Genomic DNA, 21,306 nt, shown 5'->3' with positions numbered 1-21,306 from the left:
CATGCTGGGAAGTGCAATTTAAGGCATAATCCACCCATCGCTTTGGCGGCCCATACCCGCCTGTAATGAATGAAGTATCTGCGGCAGCGGCCGAATGAAGCTCCGCATTTCCGGACATCAGCGGAGTCACGTCAACTGGATAGGGATGGGTTGTGGTCCGGACGGTGGATGAAGTGCTGCGCTTTTTGGTAAATCACGACTTCATAGCTGGAATTCAAAACACTCATCGGTATACAGCGTTCCACTTTCGTGCTCTTGCTAAGAAGAGCTGCACGGCCAGGTCCAGGAGATGAGCTCCGCTTGAGGCGTTACCTTCTATACAGTCTGTATATTTCCATATGTGCCGGATAGCTCCGTGTAGCCCAACTACTATGCCTGCATATTGTACCCAGAAGGTAAAATCTCCTTCAGGCGAAGCCAAGCTCCTGCTGGAAACGCAGACTAGATCCAGGCATTTTTCTTGCCAAGCACACGGTTTGCCAAAACTCTTCCTGGTCTGGCCCACAACTATGCAAATATTGTGCAGAAAACCAAGCATCAATGACTGAAAGGTCTTCCACCATCATGACCTACCCTTCATACCAGTGATCACAACTGACCGGGTCACTCTACTTTTCATTGTTTTCAGTTGCCCCTTTTACTTCTGACCTTTGGCTGTAATAAAGATCCATTCGTTCATTCTACCCTGGCATCTCCCGGTGGCTTCCTATCCAAATGCTAACCAGGTCCAACCCCCTACTTGATTTCTCGAGGTGACGAGGATCTGCCACTTGCTGACAGTCACCATTTGCCTGGTCGCCCACAATCTTCCTTGCTATTTTGTGCATAGACTTCCATCCCTACATACAGTTTATTTACCCAATTCTATACAGCTTCCCTACCTTTGTATTGTTGTGTAGTTATATGTTATATTATATATTATATATATTATATATATATATAATATATTATAATATATTATATATATTATCTATTTATCTATCGGATAGACTTCTCTATCTATCCATCATTCTGTCAAGAGACTTTCTGTTTCTCTATATCTCCATCAGTCAAGAGACTCCTTTATCTATTAAGAGTCTATCTATCTATTACTTTTTAATTATCATTTATCTATCCATCCTCTATCCACCTTCTATCTATTGACTATCTGTGCTTCCATCTATCAAGAGTTTCTATCTCTCTCTCTCTCTTTATCTGTCAATCAATCAGTCAAGAGACTCCTTTATCTATCAAGAGTCTATCAGTTTTTAACTGTCATCCATCTATCTATCCATCTAGCCACCTTCGATCGATCTGCCTGTCTATCAAGAGACTCCTCCCGCCCTCACCCTCAGCACTTCCGGCTTTCCCGGGGCTGCCCGTCGTCCTGCGCATGACGTTGCCGGGGAAGCGACGGCGGTAGCTCTGCTTGGTGACGTCACCCCGGTGCGCCGCCAGCCGGCGCGGACGCCTCTTCTCGGCTGGGCTCGATTCGCAGCCGCGTCCGCTCGCCTTCCTCGCTGAGGGCTGGCCGGCGCCATGGTGAAGCAGCAGTTCCGCGAGACGGACGTGGCGAAGAAGATGTGAGGGCCGGGGAGGCCGGTCTGGGGCGGGGCGGCGGTGTTTGTGTGCGCACGTGGGGGAAGACTTGCCCTTCCAGGCTGGGGAAGCTGTGAGCCAGAGGTCCGATGGCTGAGGCCAAGAGTCTCCTCGATTTTGTCTTCTCTGGAAGAGCATTTCTCCTTGCGTTTATAAGCATGCTTCCCTTTTTGGACACCCCCCCCCCAAAACACCCCAAAAGGCGTCGCCAGATATGCGAAATTATGCTTCGTGGGGGAGTTCTGCAGGGGCGATGCAAATTCAGAAATCCACAGGTTCAGGCGGGCGTATCTCGTGCTGGATTGCCGTGGCACATCAGCCTCAGTAAATCTGTCAGAAATAAATCAGTATAGCCTATCGATGTGGTCGCTCGGAGTCAAAACAACTTGATGGCACATAGTCAAAGTATAACATAAGTATGCCCGGGTGTACATGATTTCTAAATTTATTTTCTTTCAGACAGTGACCTCCTGCTGCAGACTGTGCGCATGTAGAACATTTCTAGGCATTTCTTTAAAAGAGGCATCACCAAATTTAGAGAGGTGGGAAAAAATGGTGCTTCATGCCAGGTCCAAGAGGCATGGAGCAGATTCAGCAGTCTAGTGAATCTTCAGACACATGTTGACATTTGTGTGGATTTCTGAGTTTAATTTCCCTCACACCTCTCATTGTAGAATGTGCACCTGTAACATTTGAATACTGTTTTGGGTCTGAGTGTCTTGTCTTTTTGAATTGCCTGCTGAGCCAGTGCCAGGCTAATCGAGGCTGCTCAGCACATGATGCCGAGAATCACATAAGCTATCAGTCTGACAAAGAAATGTTGCTTTTTGAGAACTTTTCCTTAATACTGCTGACATGTAAAATTTCTGTGGCTGCTTTTAATTCTTCCTTTTGAATATCATAAGACGCAACAAATTAATGTTGATATTCATTTTGGGTTATAAAAGGGTGGCATGTTTTCAATAACAGGTTAGCAAGTTTTCAACTGAATTAACAGCTGGGACTTTTAGTTAAGGTTATACTTGCTTTAAGGCTAGTTTTATTTCATGTGTGTTACTATAGAACAAATTTCTCCAGAGTGCTCAATATTAAACCCCCGAGGGTTGATGGGACTACCCAAGGGGTCAGTGTTATTATTCATAGTACTATTAAAGTAGTATTTATTAAATTATTTTCATCTAATAAGTGTTTGGGGGTCGATGAACAATCTGAAATTTCATGAAGGGGTCAATGAGCTAAAGAGTTCTGGGACTCCTGCTGTAGAACAACAAATTGATGGAGAAAGACTGAAGAGGAAATTTGGGGTGGTAGTTGCACTGATTTAGGAAAATAAAGAGACCAGATTCAAGTCTACCAGCCATGAAAACTCACTGAGTTCCCCTTTGGCTGGCTACTCTCTCTCATCCCCACTTACTTTACAAGATTATTGCTGTAGAAATAAAATTGGAGGCAGGTGTGCTATGTATATTGCTCCTGGAAAACACATGGGTTCTACATCTAACAAATAGTCAAAGGAGGGATGCAAGGCCTGATCAAGCAGTCTGGAAGTTCAGTTGGAGAGTTCTCTATATTAAAGGCAGAAGATGCTCAAAAAAAAAAAGTTTGTTAGGAAGTTCCTGCACGGAAAGCAATGGAACTTTAAGGATGTATACAGTATATTAAAACAATTGTATCACCAGGTGAATTGAATTCTAGAAAGGGTGAACTGAATTATAGTACTAGAAAATCAGTGGTAGATGTCAGAGCTATTCAGTGGTACTCTGCTTTCTATCATACTGATAAAAGGTGCCGTATTAATAATAGATTATTAATAGCATGGCAAATGGTATCCATTGATCACTAATGAAGGAGCTTCTGGAATCAAAGTACACTCCTTAGAAAACTCTTTTTTTCATAGGTTATGTATGAGTAGACTCCCCCCACCCTTAATCTATGCATGATTCTTGCTCATCCCAAAATCTGACAAATTAAGACACCAAGAGCAAGCTTTAACTCAAGAATTTTATTGCGTGTATAAAAGATAACTTATTTTGAGATTCAAAATGGAAAATAAAAACTTGTTTCACCTTGTTTTTAATCAACTTTTGAGCTTTTAGTCTTATTCACTAAAAACAGCCAAATAAGATTTCAGGATATGCTTAACAGAAAAGTTTTGGTGGATATTACAGATTGGAATAGACCATATGGAAGAATTAAGTATCTTCTTTTAGTTGCATTCATAGCTTTACACATTAAGGGCAGGATTGTAAATTATACCTAGAAGGCTATCAGGTATAACATAAAAGGTTTGCACCGAGTTTTTGGAATTTTTTTACCTGTTGGTAGAAGCACTCCATTCTGCATGACCTGCGATTTGAAAATAGTCACCAAGGTATCTCTATTTTAGGATATTCTGTGGTGTCTTTCTGTTCTAGAAGCCACATCTGCTTTGGGATGAAGTCTCCTGAAGAAATGCGGCAGCAGGCTCACATCCAGGTGGTTAGTAAAAATTTGTACAGCCAGGATAACAACCACTCTCCTCTTCTGTATGGTGTATTGGATCACCGCATGGTAAGCCTTTTAGGTGCTCAGTCTGATTTAAGCATATGAAAAGCTACATCCAGGGAGTAAATATCCGAAGAGTTTCAGAATAAATCAGTTCATGGTAAACTAAAACCTACAACTTACTCTGCTGATTGGAACTGGGAAATCAAAATAGAGAGAAAGGGTAAAATTTGTCTCATGTGGCTGTTGAGATTAAAGTATTCATCTTCATCCACTCTTTTTATTCTTTTATCCATTTCTACACCCAAGGGTACAAGTGAAAAGGATCGTCCATGTGAAACCTGTGGAAAAAATTTGGCAGAATGTTTGGGGCATTATGGCTACATTGACCTGGAGCTACCTTGTTTTCATGTGGGGTACTTCAAAGCTGTGATAGGCATTCTCCAGGTAAGGTCAGGTCAGAAACTGTAGCAGAAGCATTTTTCATTTGAGCAGCAAACTGGTTCTCTCTCTTAGCCCTAATGTTTCTTTCTGTATCCATCTTCAATATGTGAAAGAGAAATACTGAGATTAAATTTCATATTTGTTGCAAGGAAGGTTGTGAACTGCTTTGAATACTTTCAGATTGCTGACCTGCATACACTTGCTTGAAAAAATTCCTATGAAACTTAGGGGAAATTACATCGGATAAAACATGCACATGCTCAGATCTCTTAGTGATATGCTATATCAAGACTACTGTTCTGTATCATATCAATAAAATTTTATATTAAATAAAAATATTTTGTAAATTATTAATATTCACTAAGATTAATGAAATCTTTAGTAGGTCTGGAGTTTTCTCCAAATATTTGTAGGTATTTAGAAATAAGTTTTGTTTAGAGCTTTTGCCATTTCCTGAGAAATGAATGGCAAGGAACTCAATTCAGCCTTTTGCTTTGCCCAAAGTTATCTGTATGTGTTTATCAAAGGCAAAAGGTTAATTGTATCTTTTGCTATTGGAAAGCGAAGTTTTAAGATTTTCTACTTCTTTTTTAGATGATTTGCAAGACTTGTTGCCGTATCTTGCTAACCTCTGAAGAACAGAAACAATTTTTGGATTATCTGAAGAGACCCGGGTTGACCTATCTCCAGAAAAGAGGCTTGAAAAAAAAGGTCTCTGAAAAGTGTAGGAAGAAGAACACCTGCCCACATTGTGGTGCTTTCAATGGTAAATGCAACAAACTAGGTTTGGTTCTAAACCCCTTCGACACCTTGACCAGTCAATTGGAATTTACGTGTGTCTTTTAGTTTGTGTTGCTCAGTGGAGGTCAGCAGATAAACCTAGGGAAAATATAAATAAATAAATATAATAAGATAAAGCTAGGGAAGCTTGTCAGATTCAGGCTGGGAACCTTTCAAAAGCATCCTTGGAAGAAAAGCTGGGAAAGCTTACAGTTGCATTACCTTTGGCTAACATCAACCTTTCAAGCAACTCAATTCCGTAAATTTTATTTCTCTCTTTTCCTTTTATCATTCTAGCAGTTGGGTGACCTTGGCGGGTGAGAGATTGTGATTGACCTAGGATAATCTTTGTGGTTCTGGTGTATGTCCAATGTATTAAGAGATCATAATGTAATAGTTGAATATATGGTTCACAGATGGAAGCTTATATATTTTAAGCAAGCTATAATGGAAGTGGGTGTACATGAAATTGTTTTAAAGTCCATATATTATTATTTCTTACCCTTCAAATGCTTCTGCATCTTCAGGCAAGAGGTCATTTTTAACAGTATGGGGATTTGCGAGGTTGTTTGTTTGGTACCTTTGAGTCAGTCCTGATAAGTCCCTGCAGTTTTCTTGGCAACATTGTTCAGAAGTGGTTTGCCCTTGCCTCCTTCTTCCTAAGGCTGAGAGAGAGGGACTGGCCCAAAGCCACCCAGCTGGCTTCCGCAGTGTCCTTAACCATCTCACCACACTGGCTGTCTTGCAGAGTAATGGTCCTCTTGAATATTAGCATTCCCACTGTGACTGTTCAATTCTAATAAAAGTCTAATATTTTTATTCTCGGCAAAACTAAACTTGAACTGAACATGCTCATTCTTTTCATATTGGAAATCAGAGTACAATGGTACCTCGGGTCACGAACGCTTCTGTTCACGACCAATTCGGGTCACGAACAGCACCGTTCGCAAAATTTTGCTTCCGTCCGCGAACTCCGCATCAGGTGATGAACAGGATCCGCGGCCATTTTCCCTGCCGTGACACGTGGTCGTGGCTTCCTGTAGGGAGGGGACTCTCCCTCCAAGCAATAACCACCTCCCCACCCGCCTTCCTGTCCTCCACACCAGAAGTCGCCTCGAGCAAGGTTAGCGTTCTCTCTCTTCGTACTGCACTGCACTGCACTGTATTTTGTTTCATATTTTTGTGGTTTTTTAAAAAAAAAATACATATGGTTCAGAACGGATTAACCATAATTACATTGAACCTTATGGGAAAATTTGATTCGGGACATGACCAAAATCGGTTGGCGACCAAATTTGGAGGGGTCAGAACGGATTAACCGTATTTACATTGAACCTTATGGGAAAATTTGATTCGGGACATGACCAAAATCGGTTGGCGACCAAATTTGGAGGGGTCAGAACGGATTAACCGTATTTACATTGAACCTTATGGGAAAATTTGATTTGGGTCGTGACCAATTCAGGTCAATTAAGTTCGTGACCCAAGGTACCACTGTATCTGCATCATCACTTACATATTTTTGGTGGTATCTCTCCAGAACTCCTTATGGCAGAAGACCCTTTTGTTACTATTTGTGCTAAGCAGCAAGTGCTGTTAAAGAGCCGATTAATATAAGCTTTGTTTGCAACTGTGTTATCTTGTAGGTACTGTAAAGAAGTGTGGCTTGCTAAAGATAATCCATGAGAAGTATAAGACCACCAAAAAGATAGTGGATCCCATTGTGTCTAACTTCATTCAGTCTTTTGACACTGCGATAGAACATAACAAAGAGATTGAGTCCTTACTGGGAAAAGCCCAGGTGAGTCAAAAACATATTGAACCACATGTTAGCTCAGTGTGGTCTTCTTTTATAATAATCAAGGTTTCTGTTGGAGTGAGACTATCATGGATGTTTATGTGTCTGTGCATTACTGAGAGTAAATTATCCGAATCTTTTTTTTTTTTTTTTTGGTAGGATTAGGCAGAGTAGCATCTTATCCTTACACAACTTAAAATGACTGTTTCACTCTCATTGAATGTTTGGATTGTGTGCGTGGTATTAGATTAAAGTTGGGCAATTACGTCTGGAGAACGTCTCCGTTTCCCTTTTGGGTGACAAGTCAGGGAATGCAGTCAAGAAAAAATGGATGGAAACTTCAGAAAAGGGAATTACAGACTTTAAAGAATAACACTACAAACTTTAAAACTGTATTGTGAATTTCAGTGGCAAGATGCAGCATCAAATTTCAACAGATCAGTGTTCCTTGAGAGCCACATAATGACATTATGAGGAGACTCTGTGGAAAACTCACCCCGAAGTTACAAGCTGTTCCATTTTAGAAAACTTGGATAAGAAGAGCTTAGTTTCAGAGATTTTAGATTCAGAATTTGTGGTTAGTTGTTTCTAAAGTAATTTGTCTAAATTGTTGGGGCATTTCTGTTGCACATAAATCTTTGTCATGTTTATATAATGATAAGCAGGGTGTTGACAAAAAGCTGGCAATGCTTATTTTTGAGAGGGAAAGTGACATATTAATGGTGTTCTTGGGAAAAAAAGAAACAATAATATATCTCTAGAAACAGTTATAAGATGTCCTGATATAACTGGACCATAGCTTGAGGAGCTGAACATTTATTTTCCCTGTAGGTGCTCTTTGAAAAATTAGACAAGAGCAATTGCTTTAAAGCTGTTGTTTCACTGAAGAAAAGCATCATAAGCCTCCAATTTATGTCTCCCTGTTGATTGCACGGCCTGCCTGCTTCATGTGCTGAAAACTCTTGCAACTGGCCATCAAGTAAAGCCTTCATATGCCTATAATCAGCACTTGGGGTTCTTCAAAGTCTGGGTAGTGCCCTAATGGCAGTTGCTAACACAGACAACTCTTGTGAATGGTTACCTTGGAGTGCAAATGAAACAGGGGAGTAAGGAGGTTATATTATTAAGACTATATCCAATACGTTCTTCCTTGTAGCTTTAAAGCTATGGGACAGATCAGTAGCTACTAACATATAGGGTGATTCAGTAAAAACATGTGACCCTACTGTTTTGAAACCTACAGGAGAACTTGAATCCCTTAGTGGTTTTAAACATCTTAAAGAGAATTCCTGCAGAAGACATTCCCCTCCTTCTGATGAACCCCGAATCAGGGAAGCCTTCTGACTTGATCCTGACTCGCCTCTTAGTTCCCCCACTGTGCATTCGGCCATCTGTGGTCAGCGACTTGAAATCTGGCACCAACGAGGACGATTTAACGATGAAGCTGACAGAAATCATTTTCCTTAATGATGTGATCAAAAAGGTAGCTTCGCTGTTTGCTTCTTTTAGCTACAGAGGGATGAAGGGGGAGGAAAATGGGGGAAAGGTGTTTTTTTCCTTTCAATTTTTTGGCTTTTATCTCTCTTTTTTCCTGAAAATTTGAAAAAAAAACCCACTCCATTTTGTTTCCTTGCTAAATGATATCTAAATGATAAAGAAAGTTGGTCATATATTACAACACACATTTTACCCTTCCCCCTTAAAAATATGATTTGTAAAAACTGTAATAGGAAAGCTTTTATTTAAGGCTGTTTAAGTATCAGGTCATTCCAGTTATTGTGCAGAATGTGCTAACTGTAGAGTGCAAATTTTGTTATATGCAATTTAACTTTACCTATTTTACTGTTTCAAGTGAAATTAAATCTACATAGGGCGAAATGAGCAATCCAAGCAAAAGACCACAGTATATTATTGTTTACTTTTTTAGCACTTTCTGTAGTTAAAGAATAGAAAGAGCTGGATGAAGAAATGAACCAGATGGCAACAAATATGAAATACAAGCAGAATTCCTTATAATCTTAAATTCTTTACATTCATAATCTTACGTTCATATTTAATGTAGTTTGGACACTTATCCCCAAATAAGCATGAAAGGGGGTAGAATACGTGCAGAAGTTGTCCCATGTTTGCTCCTAGAGTCTTTTCTTGGGTTGGTCAACTCCCCCCAGCTGTCTCTGCTATTATATCTCTCTATCTATCTATCTATCTATCTATCTATCTATCTATCTATCTATCTATCTATCTTTGAAATTATATTTGTTTCCTCCTGAAGGCCTTGTGAGATTCTTTGTCTTTGTGTAAGTGTTTCCTGAAAGAAAGTTTTCTCAGTTTGTTGTTAAAGACTTGTTGGGATTGCAAGAATCTGGAGTTCTATTAATTGAAAAATGTTGTCTTTTTTCACAACTTGTCAAGACTGTTCTTTGCTCATAATATATTCAGTCAAAACATACCTTATTGATTTAAGCTATTTTCCTGTATTATTAACTCTGTGTGTGTGTGTGTGTGTTTGTGTAAATACACAGTTTTTGCCCAATTCTAATACTAATTGTGTTTCCATCTGTTGATTCTACCTGTCCCGTGTTGTTTTGTGTATCTGATGATATTCTTGGCTTCTTTTTTTTTTAACCTTACTTTGCTAAATTTAGCCATTGCTAAATTTCTACTCATTCTTCATTTTACTATATCGGGGTCAGACTGATATTCCACACCATCCTAGGATATCCTGGCATGTATACTAATTTATTACTTTGGTTTCCTTGTACGTGAGTGGTCTGGTTACAATTAATGGAGAAGGGCCTCTTATTTGGCCCTATAGGGGCTAAGAAAGTTGAATTTCCTTCCTACTGAAAGCCATGATTTCCTGAAGTTCCACTGATAACTTCTTCCATTGATTTCATTGTGTCTTAATTTGGATCCAACGCTGTAACGTTTCAGATATATTTGAAAGTACTGTGTTTGAAATGAGCAGGCATTTGTTTAACAAGCCACAATTTATCATTGCTTGGCCATGACCTTTAGCAATAAAATACGTTCTCTTAAGCACTCCATGAGCCCCGTTCTTTAAAAATGTGAAGTTCTTTGTGTTGCAAACCAACTGGTTTTTGTTTGTTTCGTTTTATTTTGTTTCGGTTGGTTTTTGTTTGTTCAGCATAGAATATCAGGAGCCAAAACTCAGATGATAATGGAAGACTGGGATTTTCTGCAGCTACAGTGTGCCCTATATATTAACAGTGAACTTTCCGGCATTCCCCTCAACATGGCCCCCAAGAAGTGGACAAGAGGCTTTGTTCAAAGACTCAAGGGAAAGCAAGGTTTGTGTTTCATTTGTCTCCATCATTGTGGCCCCACTGTAAGGGATTCAGCTGCCTTAAGCAAATTAGGCAAACTTTGTCTAAACACGGAGTCTCATTGTCATCCCTCTGGTTACCCTGATGCCCGTGCATATTATTGGCCTTCCGGATTGAAAACAATAAGGACTGTGTTTCAGCAGTACCCTGACTTCTCTTAACCAACAGCAGTTGTCCTCAGAGGCCCAGTCAAAGATTTGCAAATTGGAAACTACCCTCTTTCCTCAGTGCCTGGATTTGTATCAGAAGTCTATTTCCATGAGAAAATTGGTAGTACCATTAGTATGTTTCATCCAGCTGGGGGTGCAGGACTTTTTCTTCTTTCAGATACCTCCCATCTGTATGCCAAAACCCCCCGTTTTTTAATCATATTTTCATCTATACAATAAGGATAAATACTTAGTCATCCTCTCTTATCCTGGCTTCTACCCAGCTGTTGCTTTTTCCTGTGTCAGCTTAAGTTATTTAATTTATAAAGGTGAAGGCTTTGCAAAGTGTCTTAGGTCAAACAAAGCATCCCTTCCTGCCAGCGTAAAAGCAGCCGTGTCCATTGGAAGGATCACACAGCTAATTTGAAGGCTTCATTTTAATGGCAGCCTTAGTGTAAGCATCTGTGGATCATGCTGCATAATCTTGTGCTAACTTGAATGTTTAGCATGTAATCTTGGGGCAAGGATGCATCTTGCTTGCAACCCTGGAAGGTATATGTACACTAATACAGAATTTCAAGCATTCTCTCGTTTTTTAAATGAAACATCAGTCAGTTTTATTTCACCAAGTTCAACTTACTCTCCCTCTCCCCCCCCCCTTTTTTTAAGGTCGATTTAGGGGAAACTTGTCTGGAAAGCGAGTCGATTTCTCAGGCAGAACCGTTATCTCTCCTGACCCAAACCTGCGAATTGACGAAGTGGCTGTACCTGTTCATGTGGCAAAGATTCTTACCTTTCCTGAGAAGGTAGCGAGGATGAGTTCTTCTCTTTTTCCCTATGTGGTGTGGCCCTTTCGTATAGAAGCCCTCAGGTTGTCTCTCCAAGATGCCCTCAACAAGAGATTTCAAACTTAGTTCAAATCATCTGGTTGGGTAAAATCCACATGGAGCTAAGAGAGATGGAGACATGGAGATTTGGGGTGAGAACAGTCTTACAGGGGAATGGCTCATTACTGTCAAGCCTCTCATTCCATCTAGAAAACTCAAGAGGAGCTCTCATTGCTCTTCAGTATTTCATGGCACTTGTGTAACTTTTTGTATGGACTGGAAATTCTTCACAGTGCTCACTCAACTGCAACCCAACAGGACTAAAAAAAAAAAAAAAAGCCAGAATGGTAATATTTGGAATGGTGGGGAGCATTATGGTAGTTCCTGTTCCAGGAGTGTGGCGATGAGGAGGAGGAGGAGGATATATTAAGCTTGACATATGTATTAAATTTGATGTAATATTGACATATTTATCATATTTTACCAACTCTCAGTACATTTTCCATACATCCTGTTATTTAAGTCATTGTAAAGGTTTGCTTTTCCAGTAGTCTCTATACTCTGGACTAGTCCCCACACTCTGGACGTTTGGAGGAGTGTTTCCTTTCAGTCTGCTCTTCCTGCTACAGGTAAACAAAGCCAACATTGGCTTTATGAGGAAACTTGTTCGGAATGGTCCAGAGGTTCATCCTGGTGCCAACTTCATTCAGCAGAGGCATACACAAATGAAACGGTACGGTCTTTGATCATAAATGGCATTTTTCTACTTTACTTCCCTTGATCCTGCAATTTCAGTTCTTGCTTCAAGCATACATATCTCTAGAGTCTCAAACATAACTCAGAAAGATCTGGATGGTTTCTTCCTGTCAGTTTTATTTCACTTACTTTTGCTAAAGTCCTTCTGTTTTGAATGTAGGCAAAATTAACTCCTTTAAACATACTTGTCATGGAAAGTGTAAAAACTTTAGAAATGTGGATTCCATTTCAGCTGCTAGAAGCTTGTACAATTCTAATTTAATTTAATTTAATTAATTTTACAATTGAAAATGATAATATTGCTGATCAGCAAAGTGTATTACTCTTTCTTTCCTTGAACAATTGAGGAGTGTAATGCCTGTACTGCAACCTTTAATTGGTTAGATGAATAGCAAGTTTTAGGGGAATCCAAGGTATAAGGGCCAGGTTTTTTTGGGTGGTGGTGGTTAGAAGAGGTATTCATTTCAATAAAATGCTCTACTTATATTGCAATTTTCCTGCTATTACAAAATGCTGTTCTTACGCAGGAGGGAATATCTTTCCTGAGAGGTTCCGTGTAACACCCGGCAGCTTCTAAAACCAAAGCAGATAGGCATTTTTGTCCTTCAAAATATTTAAGTGCAAGTGTGAATCAACTTCTGTGTTTTCTTTCTCTGTCCCTGCCCCTACTTAGGTTTTTGAAATACGGAAACCGTGAGAAGATGGCTCAGGAGCTGAAGTACGGTGACATTGTAGAGAGACACCTTATAGATGGAGACATAGTCTTGTTTAACCGACAGCCCTCTTTGCACAAGCTCAGCATCATGGCACATATAGTAAGAACAAAAATATCTTAGGTTCCTCATTGTTTCATGGTCTTCGGACTTCTCTGCAAGATACAATAGGTTTTAGTAAGAGAATGAGAAGGCTGGGGGAGAATGAGCGTTGTCTGTCAAACTTCAAATACAATCTGGGCATTTGGCTTTGTGACTCTTCTGGGAACCAAGTAGCACACAAATATTTTAATACCAGTAATGTACTAAATAGGTAACTATTCCATAGTTTTTGTAGAAAAAAGAGCCAAACCTAAACTGGCAAGGAAAAAGCTGAAATTCTAACAAGCATTTGAGTCCGGCTGCAGGTACAAACCAAAAGGCCAGTGTACTTAACTTTAAACTGCAGAAGAGGAAATTAATTTTACAATATTCCGCCTGTTTTGTTTTTTTTAAGTCCAAAATTGGTTTCTAGCCCAGTTTTAACTTGCAGGGATTCTTTTATGAGGGGGAGCTTTCAAATATGCCATTGATTATTCACATTCTAAAATGTTCAGATGGGATAGAAAGCACTTCCAGGAGGCCAACAGTTGCTACGGGATTCAGCAGCAACATCTATAGGCTGTAGGTTTCTCATTTATGTTCCAGCTCCTCATTTTGCTGCTATCTATAAATCCAGTCTGTATTTGGAATAACTAGGTTTTTCTATAATTTCCCCCCAAGGTAGTTTATTGTGTATGAGTCTAGGTAGCCTTCTAACATAATACTCTATCCTGTTGAGCTTTTGGGTGAAGCTGTGGCTTATAGAGTTAAAGAACTTTAAATAGCTACACTATGTTTTCATTTTAAGTAGGCATGTGCAAAACCTTCTCTGAAACATTCCACTTCTGTTCCTGTTCATGTTGATCTGGCGGTTCCATGCATGCTTCAGTAGTTTTCCAGGTGTTACTGTTCTGAACCTGAAGTGGTTTGTGGTGTTCTGGATTTCTGGGTGAAATGGGGAACATCCAGAACATCATGAAGCACTTCTGGTTTAGCAATAGAAGCAAATACGTGTAGCTCAGGGTTGAACTGTGGAGTCCTTGGGGTTCTCTGAGCTTAACAACCAAGCTCAGAGAACTCCAAGGACTCCACTTCTGGTTTAAGAAAACCATCAGAGCATCCCTGGAATGGCTGGATTGATGCAGTCTAGAGGAGAAACAGATCGTTCTGTTCCAGAATAGTAGGCTTTACACATGGCTAGTTTTAAGCCCACAGCATTGTCTGCAAAGTTGTGTTCCAGAGCAAATATGTCAATCTCTTTTTGTTAAAAGAAACCTATTCAAAAACAGGCATACATTTCCCATTATCACCACTGGCATATTTTGAAATCCTTGGGTATTTGTTCTCTTTCATACTTTGGTTTGATGATGTGTTTCAGGCTAGAGTAAAGCCGCACCGGACTTTCAGGTTCAATGAGTGTGTTTGCACACCATACAATGCTGATTTTGATGGCGATGAGATGAATCTCCATCTTCCTCAGACCGAAGAAGCCAAAGCCGAAGCACTTGTCCTGATGGGGGTAAGCAGACCTCTATTCCCACTGGTGGGTGTGGTGAGATTGACTGAGAGGCTGCTGTTGAATTCCCCTTGTTAGTTACAGCCTTCATAAGCAGAAGTTTTTTTCAGTGGTGCAAAGTTATCTGCAGGATTGCATCCTCCCACTGGAATCAGGCCAGCCACTTTGATCTACCCAGGAGAAACTAGTAGTGATTCCCTGCATTAGGGAGGTGAGGGGGACAGAGGCTCGGGGGCACTGCTTTTCAGTGGCCATGCTGGTTCTGTGGAACAGTCTCCCGGTGGACATCCAGTGGATTCCTACCTTGACTGACTTTCAAGCTGAGCTCTTTTAGAGGGCGTTAGGGCCATGATTCTATCTTGAACACGTTATTGTTTTACTTTGTTATTTAATTTTATGCCATGTTTTTAATTGCTTTTTTTTTTTTCCTGCTTAGAGATACTGTTTGCAGTATCTTTTTGGAGCTCTGTAATATTCTTTTTATTATGCACTCTGAAACTACCTTGCTGATCACTCCAACCCCAATTAAATTTTAAGCTAGTTAAGTCCACCAGTTCCAATGCAGGTCCTTGATGGATATACTATCCCACCTTTCTTATTTTTATAAGTAACTCAAGACGGCGAACATACCTAATACTCCTTCCTCCTCCTAATTTCCCCACAACAACAACCCTGTGAGGTGGGTTGGGCTGAGAGAGAGGGACTGGCCCAAAGTCACCCAGCTGTTTTTCATGCCTAAGGCGGGACTAGGACTCACTGTCTCCTGCTTTCTAGCCTGGGAATTTCACCACAAGAAGCATTTTGCTCATTTGGCTAGTTCATTGGAAAAACCGTCCACTTTGTTGGTGCCTGTGCTTGCTATTAATCAGATTCTGAACCAAGAAGGCGCCCTTCCTGTTATCCCATGGCTGCTGTTCCTTCAGGTGAAGGATTTTGTCACTATTTTTTCCCCTTTTTGCTTTATTTTATTTTTGAAGCCTGAATATGCAGTTTCTAGCAGTTCACTACCATCTATATATTTTTAGTGCTCTCCATATCTAAATAATTAGTGAAGCAAGACTTAATTGGTCATTCTTTAGCAAGGCTTGTTCTTGGGTACACTTGGTGTTAATTTGTTACAGTAATACTTTCCACCATCTACTCAAAACCAACATTAAGTGCCCCCTCTCTCAACCTTTCCAGGATCCATTTCTTTACATTTGCCTTGTCAAAGAGCTAGTTCAGACACTGATACCTGCCCCAAATTCTCTGCAGTGACGATAGAGGCAAACACGTCATTAAGCTCACCTGCCCCTTCCTGAATCTTCTTTAGCATATATTTGATGCTCCTGTTGTCTAACAGTCCAACTTGCTGATTTTTGTTTAACTAAGTTTATGGTTCTTTGCTCTTGTTTGGGGAAGATTTCAGTTGGTTCAAGAAAGCCTGAGATTTCTGTAAAGGCTATGTACTCCAAACTCCCCCTTTCAACTTCCTTATTACTGATTTTTTTCATTTTGGAGAAGCTTGAAATATAAAACTTATTAGAGAGAAATACCCATTGGGATTAATTTTGAGTAAACTCACATACTGTTTTGCTGTCAACAATCTAAACCAGTGTTTCTCAGCCTTGGCAGCTTTAAGAAGTGTGAACCTCAACTCCCGTGCTGGCTAGGAAATTCTGGGAATTAAAGTCTATGTGTCTTAAAACTGCAGAGGTTGAGAAATACTGATCTGAATTATTTATCTTCAGTACTGGAAAGCAGTGTAATAGGATTTGATGCTCTTATGTGCACCGAAAAGAAGGATATGTAAAAAGTGTCATGGCTTAAATGTATGACCATGTATTTAAACACATTACAACAACTTTATCTTACAGCATGTACTTGAACCATGAAAGTTAAATAATTAATTACAAATGTGAAGATATGCAACATGCTATTAAGTGATCTAATTTCTTTTCTGGGAGGAAGACCAATATAGAAATAAAATATTTTCTTTTCTCAGACCAAAGCAAACTTGGTAACACCGAGGAATGGAGAGCCCCTTATTGCTGCAATTCAGGATTTTCTAACAGGTGTGTATTTGAAGTCGTATTATCAATTGTAAATGCATTTTATTAACTTCAGAAGAGTCTTGGATGTGTCTTTGTAGAAATGTGGGATGTAGCAGGAACAGGGGAATGCATCTTGCTGCATTAGAGATCTGTACTGAACTGATTGTTATGTGCAGGAACTCTGATGCTGCAATACTTGTAGCCTTTCAGTTACAAGTTAACAGAGAACATTTTGGGGAATGAAGATAGCGATGTAGGACCCCCTTATTGCAGTCATTATTCCAAAAGGAAATACTTCATTAGAGGCTATTTTAGTCTTTCCAAATGTTCTCATTTTTTCCAGTGTTTTGGAAAACAATGCAAAAAAATGGCTTGAGGGGAAAAATAGAAACAAATTTTCCTTTTTTCTTAATTTTTTTTCCCCTACCTGAGCCTTCTAGGGACTTACTGTTAGATCAATGCTTTTTTTTTTTTTTTTTTTTTTTTTGCTCATGATTAAAATAACTTTTCCTCCTAAACTAAGAAATTAATACAATGTCACTTTTTTTTTCCTATTGACTGGTACTGAGGTATGTCTGAAATAGTTATATACAAACTGCAGGACTGATCAACTTTTTCTGCAAATCTTTCCCTAAAAATGACTGCTTTTGACACAGCCTTAACAGCTTTATTAAGATGAAAGAAAATTTGTATATATAAAGAAGGAAAGTGCCAAGGAATAAAATATTTTTCTTCTTTTTAATAATTGTTTTGCCTTTTTATCTTATCATATACATTATCTTTGTTAAATAAATCTATATACTCTTTATTTTATTTTATTTTTTTGCATCTGTGCCTATTCTGCAAAATGTCGTTGTATGAAAACTTGATAGCTGTAAAATGCACATCGCTTAATGCTTTTTTTTCTCTTCCATTGCACAACGTTCATTTTTTACTTTATATTTTAGGTGCTTATCTCCTCACACTGAAGGACACTTTCTTTGACCGAGCAAAAGCATGTCAGCTGATTGCCTCTATTCTGGTTGGCAAGGATGAAAAAATTAAAGTTCGCCTCCCACCTCCAGCAATTCTTAAGGTATCGCTGTCAGAGAGAGAGAAGGCTTGAGTTCCGGAACTGATCACTAGTGTTTTCTGGAATGGGCTCATTGCTTTTTTACAGGCATAGATCAGCAGGATTCATTGAGGCTGCTGTGCCGTGAATCAAAATGAATTTTTGAAGGGGAAGATGCTCTTCGGTTTGAGGCTCCTTCTTTATAATAAATCAGATTGCAATAAATAAAGCAGAGTGAAATACGGGAGAAACTTCATTTTAACAACTAGTTGGGGGAGGAGATGCCTGTTGTTACTCCAATCAGAAATCTTTGAGTTTCGAATGCTATTGGGATGATTGAAACAGCATTAGAACCATTCCAATATGGTTGAAACAATCATATTGGCAGGTTTCGAGTTTCAGCGTTTTGCACACCCCTTGTCAGAGGGTGGGAATGGAGAGGAAAGGAGCCAGCCCCCCCCCCACAGCTAATGAGTGAAGACAGTGCTGTTTAATATTATACAAACATTTTGAGACTTTATGGGTATCAGTGTCTGTTTATATGCATATCTAGCATAAATATATATTCTAATACCTACTTAATACTTAGAACTTAACTAAATGACTTAAATTTCTAATACTTTGTTTAAAGGACACACTGCTTCGCTGCTAGTTTCTTCCTCCTCCCATACTACCTTATCTTCAGGGTTAGGAACACTAATGGTTTCTCCCCTGAATTCTCTCTTGCCAGTTATCCAGGAGCACCTGGAGTTCACTCTGCTACTATCTGGTGTCCAGGGCTGTGTCTTTTTTCTGCTGGCTCTTTTCTGCCCACTCTTCTTTGGTTTCAGCTTCTGCAGGCACCTTCCTGGATCTTCTCCCTGGCCCTGGGTCCTCTGGTGCTTGGCTCTCCCAGCCCTTGCCCCCTCTGCTCCACGCCTTGTCTAGTCGCCTCTCACTCCGGCAGCATCTCCTTCCAAACCTAGAAGAAAACCGCCTCCTGTCCACCTGCTCTAGCTTCTTTTATGCTTCTCTTTTTTTACAAAACCCTACATGCCAGCTTGCAGGTGCTTCTAAGGAGTTTAAATCTTCCCCCACTCTTTCTCTGCAAGGTCCTACGTACCTAAGTTGGGCAGCTGACATTCAGACCACTGCAGAGTAAAAACTGTAACCTTGATAATCACATGTAACATTTCTCTGTTTCAGGGCAGTTCATCCTTCACACCCTTATTCATAACCCTTTCTTCTTTCCCTTTTTTTTTAGCCGGTCACCCTGTGGACAGGAAAACAGGTGTTTAGTATAATTCTGAAGCCTGGGGACAGTTGTCCGGTCAAGGCCAACCTCAGAACCAAAGGCAAACAGTACTGTGGCAGAGGAGAAGACTTGTGCAGTAACGACTCCTGTGAGTAGTGTGGCCACCCTGATTTTTTATCACGCTCATTGGCTGCTAGGATTTATTGAAAAGACACTTCTGAGCTAACACGCTTTCGTAAAATGTTTTATGATATAATGTTTTCTTCAGAAGATGTGTTGGTTCAAGACAGATAAAAGAAGCTACTTCACTCTTCCTCATGCATAACCCTCTAGTAGAATTCATTTTTGCAAGATGTGGTGAAGGCTCTTTTCCAGATGTCTAGCAGGCTTTTAGAAAAAGGGCCTGCGGGTTAGTACGGTCAGTGGCTTTAATCCTGATAGTTCAAACATAGTAGGCTTAATCATGGTAGGACTAATCAAGGTAGGCAGTAACAATATACTTCAGCCTTTGCTTCTACTGAAGGTTAAGGAAAGTGTTAAGCAGAAGGTTTCATTGACACAATGCCATCATGTTTTGCAGTGCAAACAGAGAGCAAATGCAGGAGAATGTTGAGTCTTGGTAGACTCTCACACATAGTGAACTTTGAATTGCACAGACCTGTGTTCTCTAACAATTGTTTCTAACAGTTTCCTGATTCAGAAAATACATTCCTTAAAACCCACTGGTTCTAATGAGATTTGTAACCGCGCTAATATTTCTGACTTCTTTATTATGTTGGGCATCAGGGAAAGCTCAGTCAATCCTGAGCTTAGTAGTTTAGTTTTGGATATGGTAGCAGATGAATCAGAAGCATTATCAGTCCAAATCAGAAGATTCAGTCCAAATCAGGATGTTAAACTGCCCCTAAATTATTCTAAATTATGATTCCAAGGGGATGTTCCTAAGGAAGGTGTGCGCACACCTGCAATACAAAGCAGTTGCTGGAGCAGAAACTTCAGGGAAGGAAGGATGTTAAAGGGTCTTATGAAATCACCTTCCAATTAAACTCAAGTCAGGTGATACATGGACACATTCGTGCAATTTTCTTGGCATGATACAAAAGTGATTTCCCATTGCCTTCTGCCAAAATGTTTGGTCTAGCCAGCATCCACAGACTTCCCAAATCCCTACCCATGTATTAACCAATGCCAATCCTACCTAATTTTTTGGATCATTATTATAGCTGTGCTGCAAGCAGAGAAGCAGTTCACTTTCTGTTTCCAAAAAATTAGCAAAGCCCAATTTGGTTTTGCAGTTCTTAACTTGTTTGAATAAGAAAATGACTTTCTTCTTCCATGAGAACTGTAGCTTTAAAACTTGCAAAGCCTGGCACTCTAGGTGCTGCTATGTTTCTATCTATCCTTGGCTTATTTTTTGATGCACTTTTAATTAGCTTTTAATTTTCTTGGACTTTAATGAACATACTTCTTTGAATATGTCCTATTTGGTTTAAATTGTCACAAAAAATAAATTGTTTGATTCCTCCTGCCCTTCTAATAATTTCTTTGTCTATCAGGTAAATTGCTCTCTGAGAGTATTTTGAATGAATGAGCCAGGACTTTACTATTAGTTTTGCTATTTTTTTTATAAGCTGTACTTATAAGCTGTACACTGTGTAACTGTGTGTAACTGTACCATGATGTAATTGCTCTCTGAGAGTATTTTGAATGAATGAGCCAGGACTTTACTATTAGCTTTGCTATTTTTTTTATAAGCTGTGAAAAATAAGAAAGAAAAATAAAGTTAAAGTAGATATTGTATTATAAATTTGGGCCAGAGATGACTTATCATTTCTATAAAGACTGCAGCATTAAAACATTTTCCTAGGTGGTTATCTTTTATTTAATATTATTTTCAAAATGCTTAAACTATATCCTTGGGGAGGGCGGAGCTGGCGTCACGGCGATACGGCGGGCGATCCTGGGCTCCCAGGATCGCAGCCGATATCTCCTCCCCCGGACGGTCCCGATGGACCTAAGCCGTCCCGTAGAGATGGCAATCGCAAAGGGCGCGTCCCGCGGATCTCAGGGACGCCGCAAGTCCCAGATTGATCCCGGGAGAAGCTCTTGAAGCCGGCGGAGGAGAGGCAGCCAAAATGGCTGCGAAAGCCGGGACAGCTCCAAAGGAAGAAGGAAGAGAAGGGTGTCAACTGGGTGAGATGGACTTTTACTATTCAACTATTCTTAGAGAATACCTTAAGTAACTTAAAGAGATTTTTAAAAGTGAAGAAAAGTGGATTAAGCGGCGAGATTGAGCCTTATAAAAAAAGGGGCGAAAATTTTTTTTCTTTTCAACTTTCCCTTTTTAGTGGAATTGGCAAGATGTTTTTCTCTTAAAAAAAAATATATTTTTAACTGGATTGGCTTTTTCTTTTTAATACTCAATAACTCTTTATCTTAAGCCTTTTTTTTGACTAAGATTTCTTTATTGTTGTAAGAAATTTATACTTTTTGATTTTGAAATGGGGAAAGTGGA

The 21,306-nt window shown here is 39.7% G+C and overlaps 1 protein-coding gene across 1 annotated transcript in view; it reads left to right on the top strand.

Moving 5' to 3' along the window:
• The first annotated feature begins 1,403 nt into the window (after nt 1-1,403).
• The window catches only part of POLR3A (RNA polymerase III subunit A), a 48,802-nt gene continuing 28,899 nt past the window's right edge, over nt 1,404-21,306 (top strand). The window contains exons 1-14 of the mRNA XM_088129010.1: nt 1,404-1,562; nt 3,993-4,128; nt 4,372-4,509; nt 5,101-5,272; nt 6,933-7,087; nt 8,328-8,567; nt 10,233-10,395; nt 11,250-11,386; nt 12,037-12,140; nt 12,837-12,978; nt 14,336-14,476; nt 16,458-16,527; nt 17,454-17,581; nt 18,801-18,939. Of these exons, the coding sequence (XP_087985136.1) occupies nt 1,519-1,562; nt 3,993-4,128; nt 4,372-4,509; nt 5,101-5,272; nt 6,933-7,087; nt 8,328-8,567; nt 10,233-10,395; nt 11,250-11,386; nt 12,037-12,140; nt 12,837-12,978; nt 14,336-14,476; nt 16,458-16,527; nt 17,454-17,581; nt 18,801-18,939 (1,909 nt within the window). The 5' untranslated portion in view covers nt 1,404-1,518. The remainder of the gene's footprint in view (nt 1,563-3,992; nt 4,129-4,371; nt 4,510-5,100; nt 5,273-6,932; nt 7,088-8,327; nt 8,568-10,232; nt 10,396-11,249; nt 11,387-12,036; nt 12,141-12,836; nt 12,979-14,335; nt 14,477-16,457; nt 16,528-17,453; nt 17,582-18,800; nt 18,940-21,306) is intronic.

The sequence above is a fragment of the Python bivittatus genome, unplaced genomic scaffold (assembly GCF_059951505.1).
Source record: "Python bivittatus isolate LINGU-HERP-01145 unplaced genomic scaffold, Pbiv_v1 ctg000050_np1212, whole genome shotgun sequence".
Taxonomy (NCBI): Eukaryota; Metazoa; Chordata; class Lepidosauria; order Squamata; family Pythonidae; genus Python; species Python bivittatus.
The sequence above is the reverse complement of the archived record's forward strand: the minus strand, read 5'-3'. Positions and strand labels throughout refer to the sequence as shown.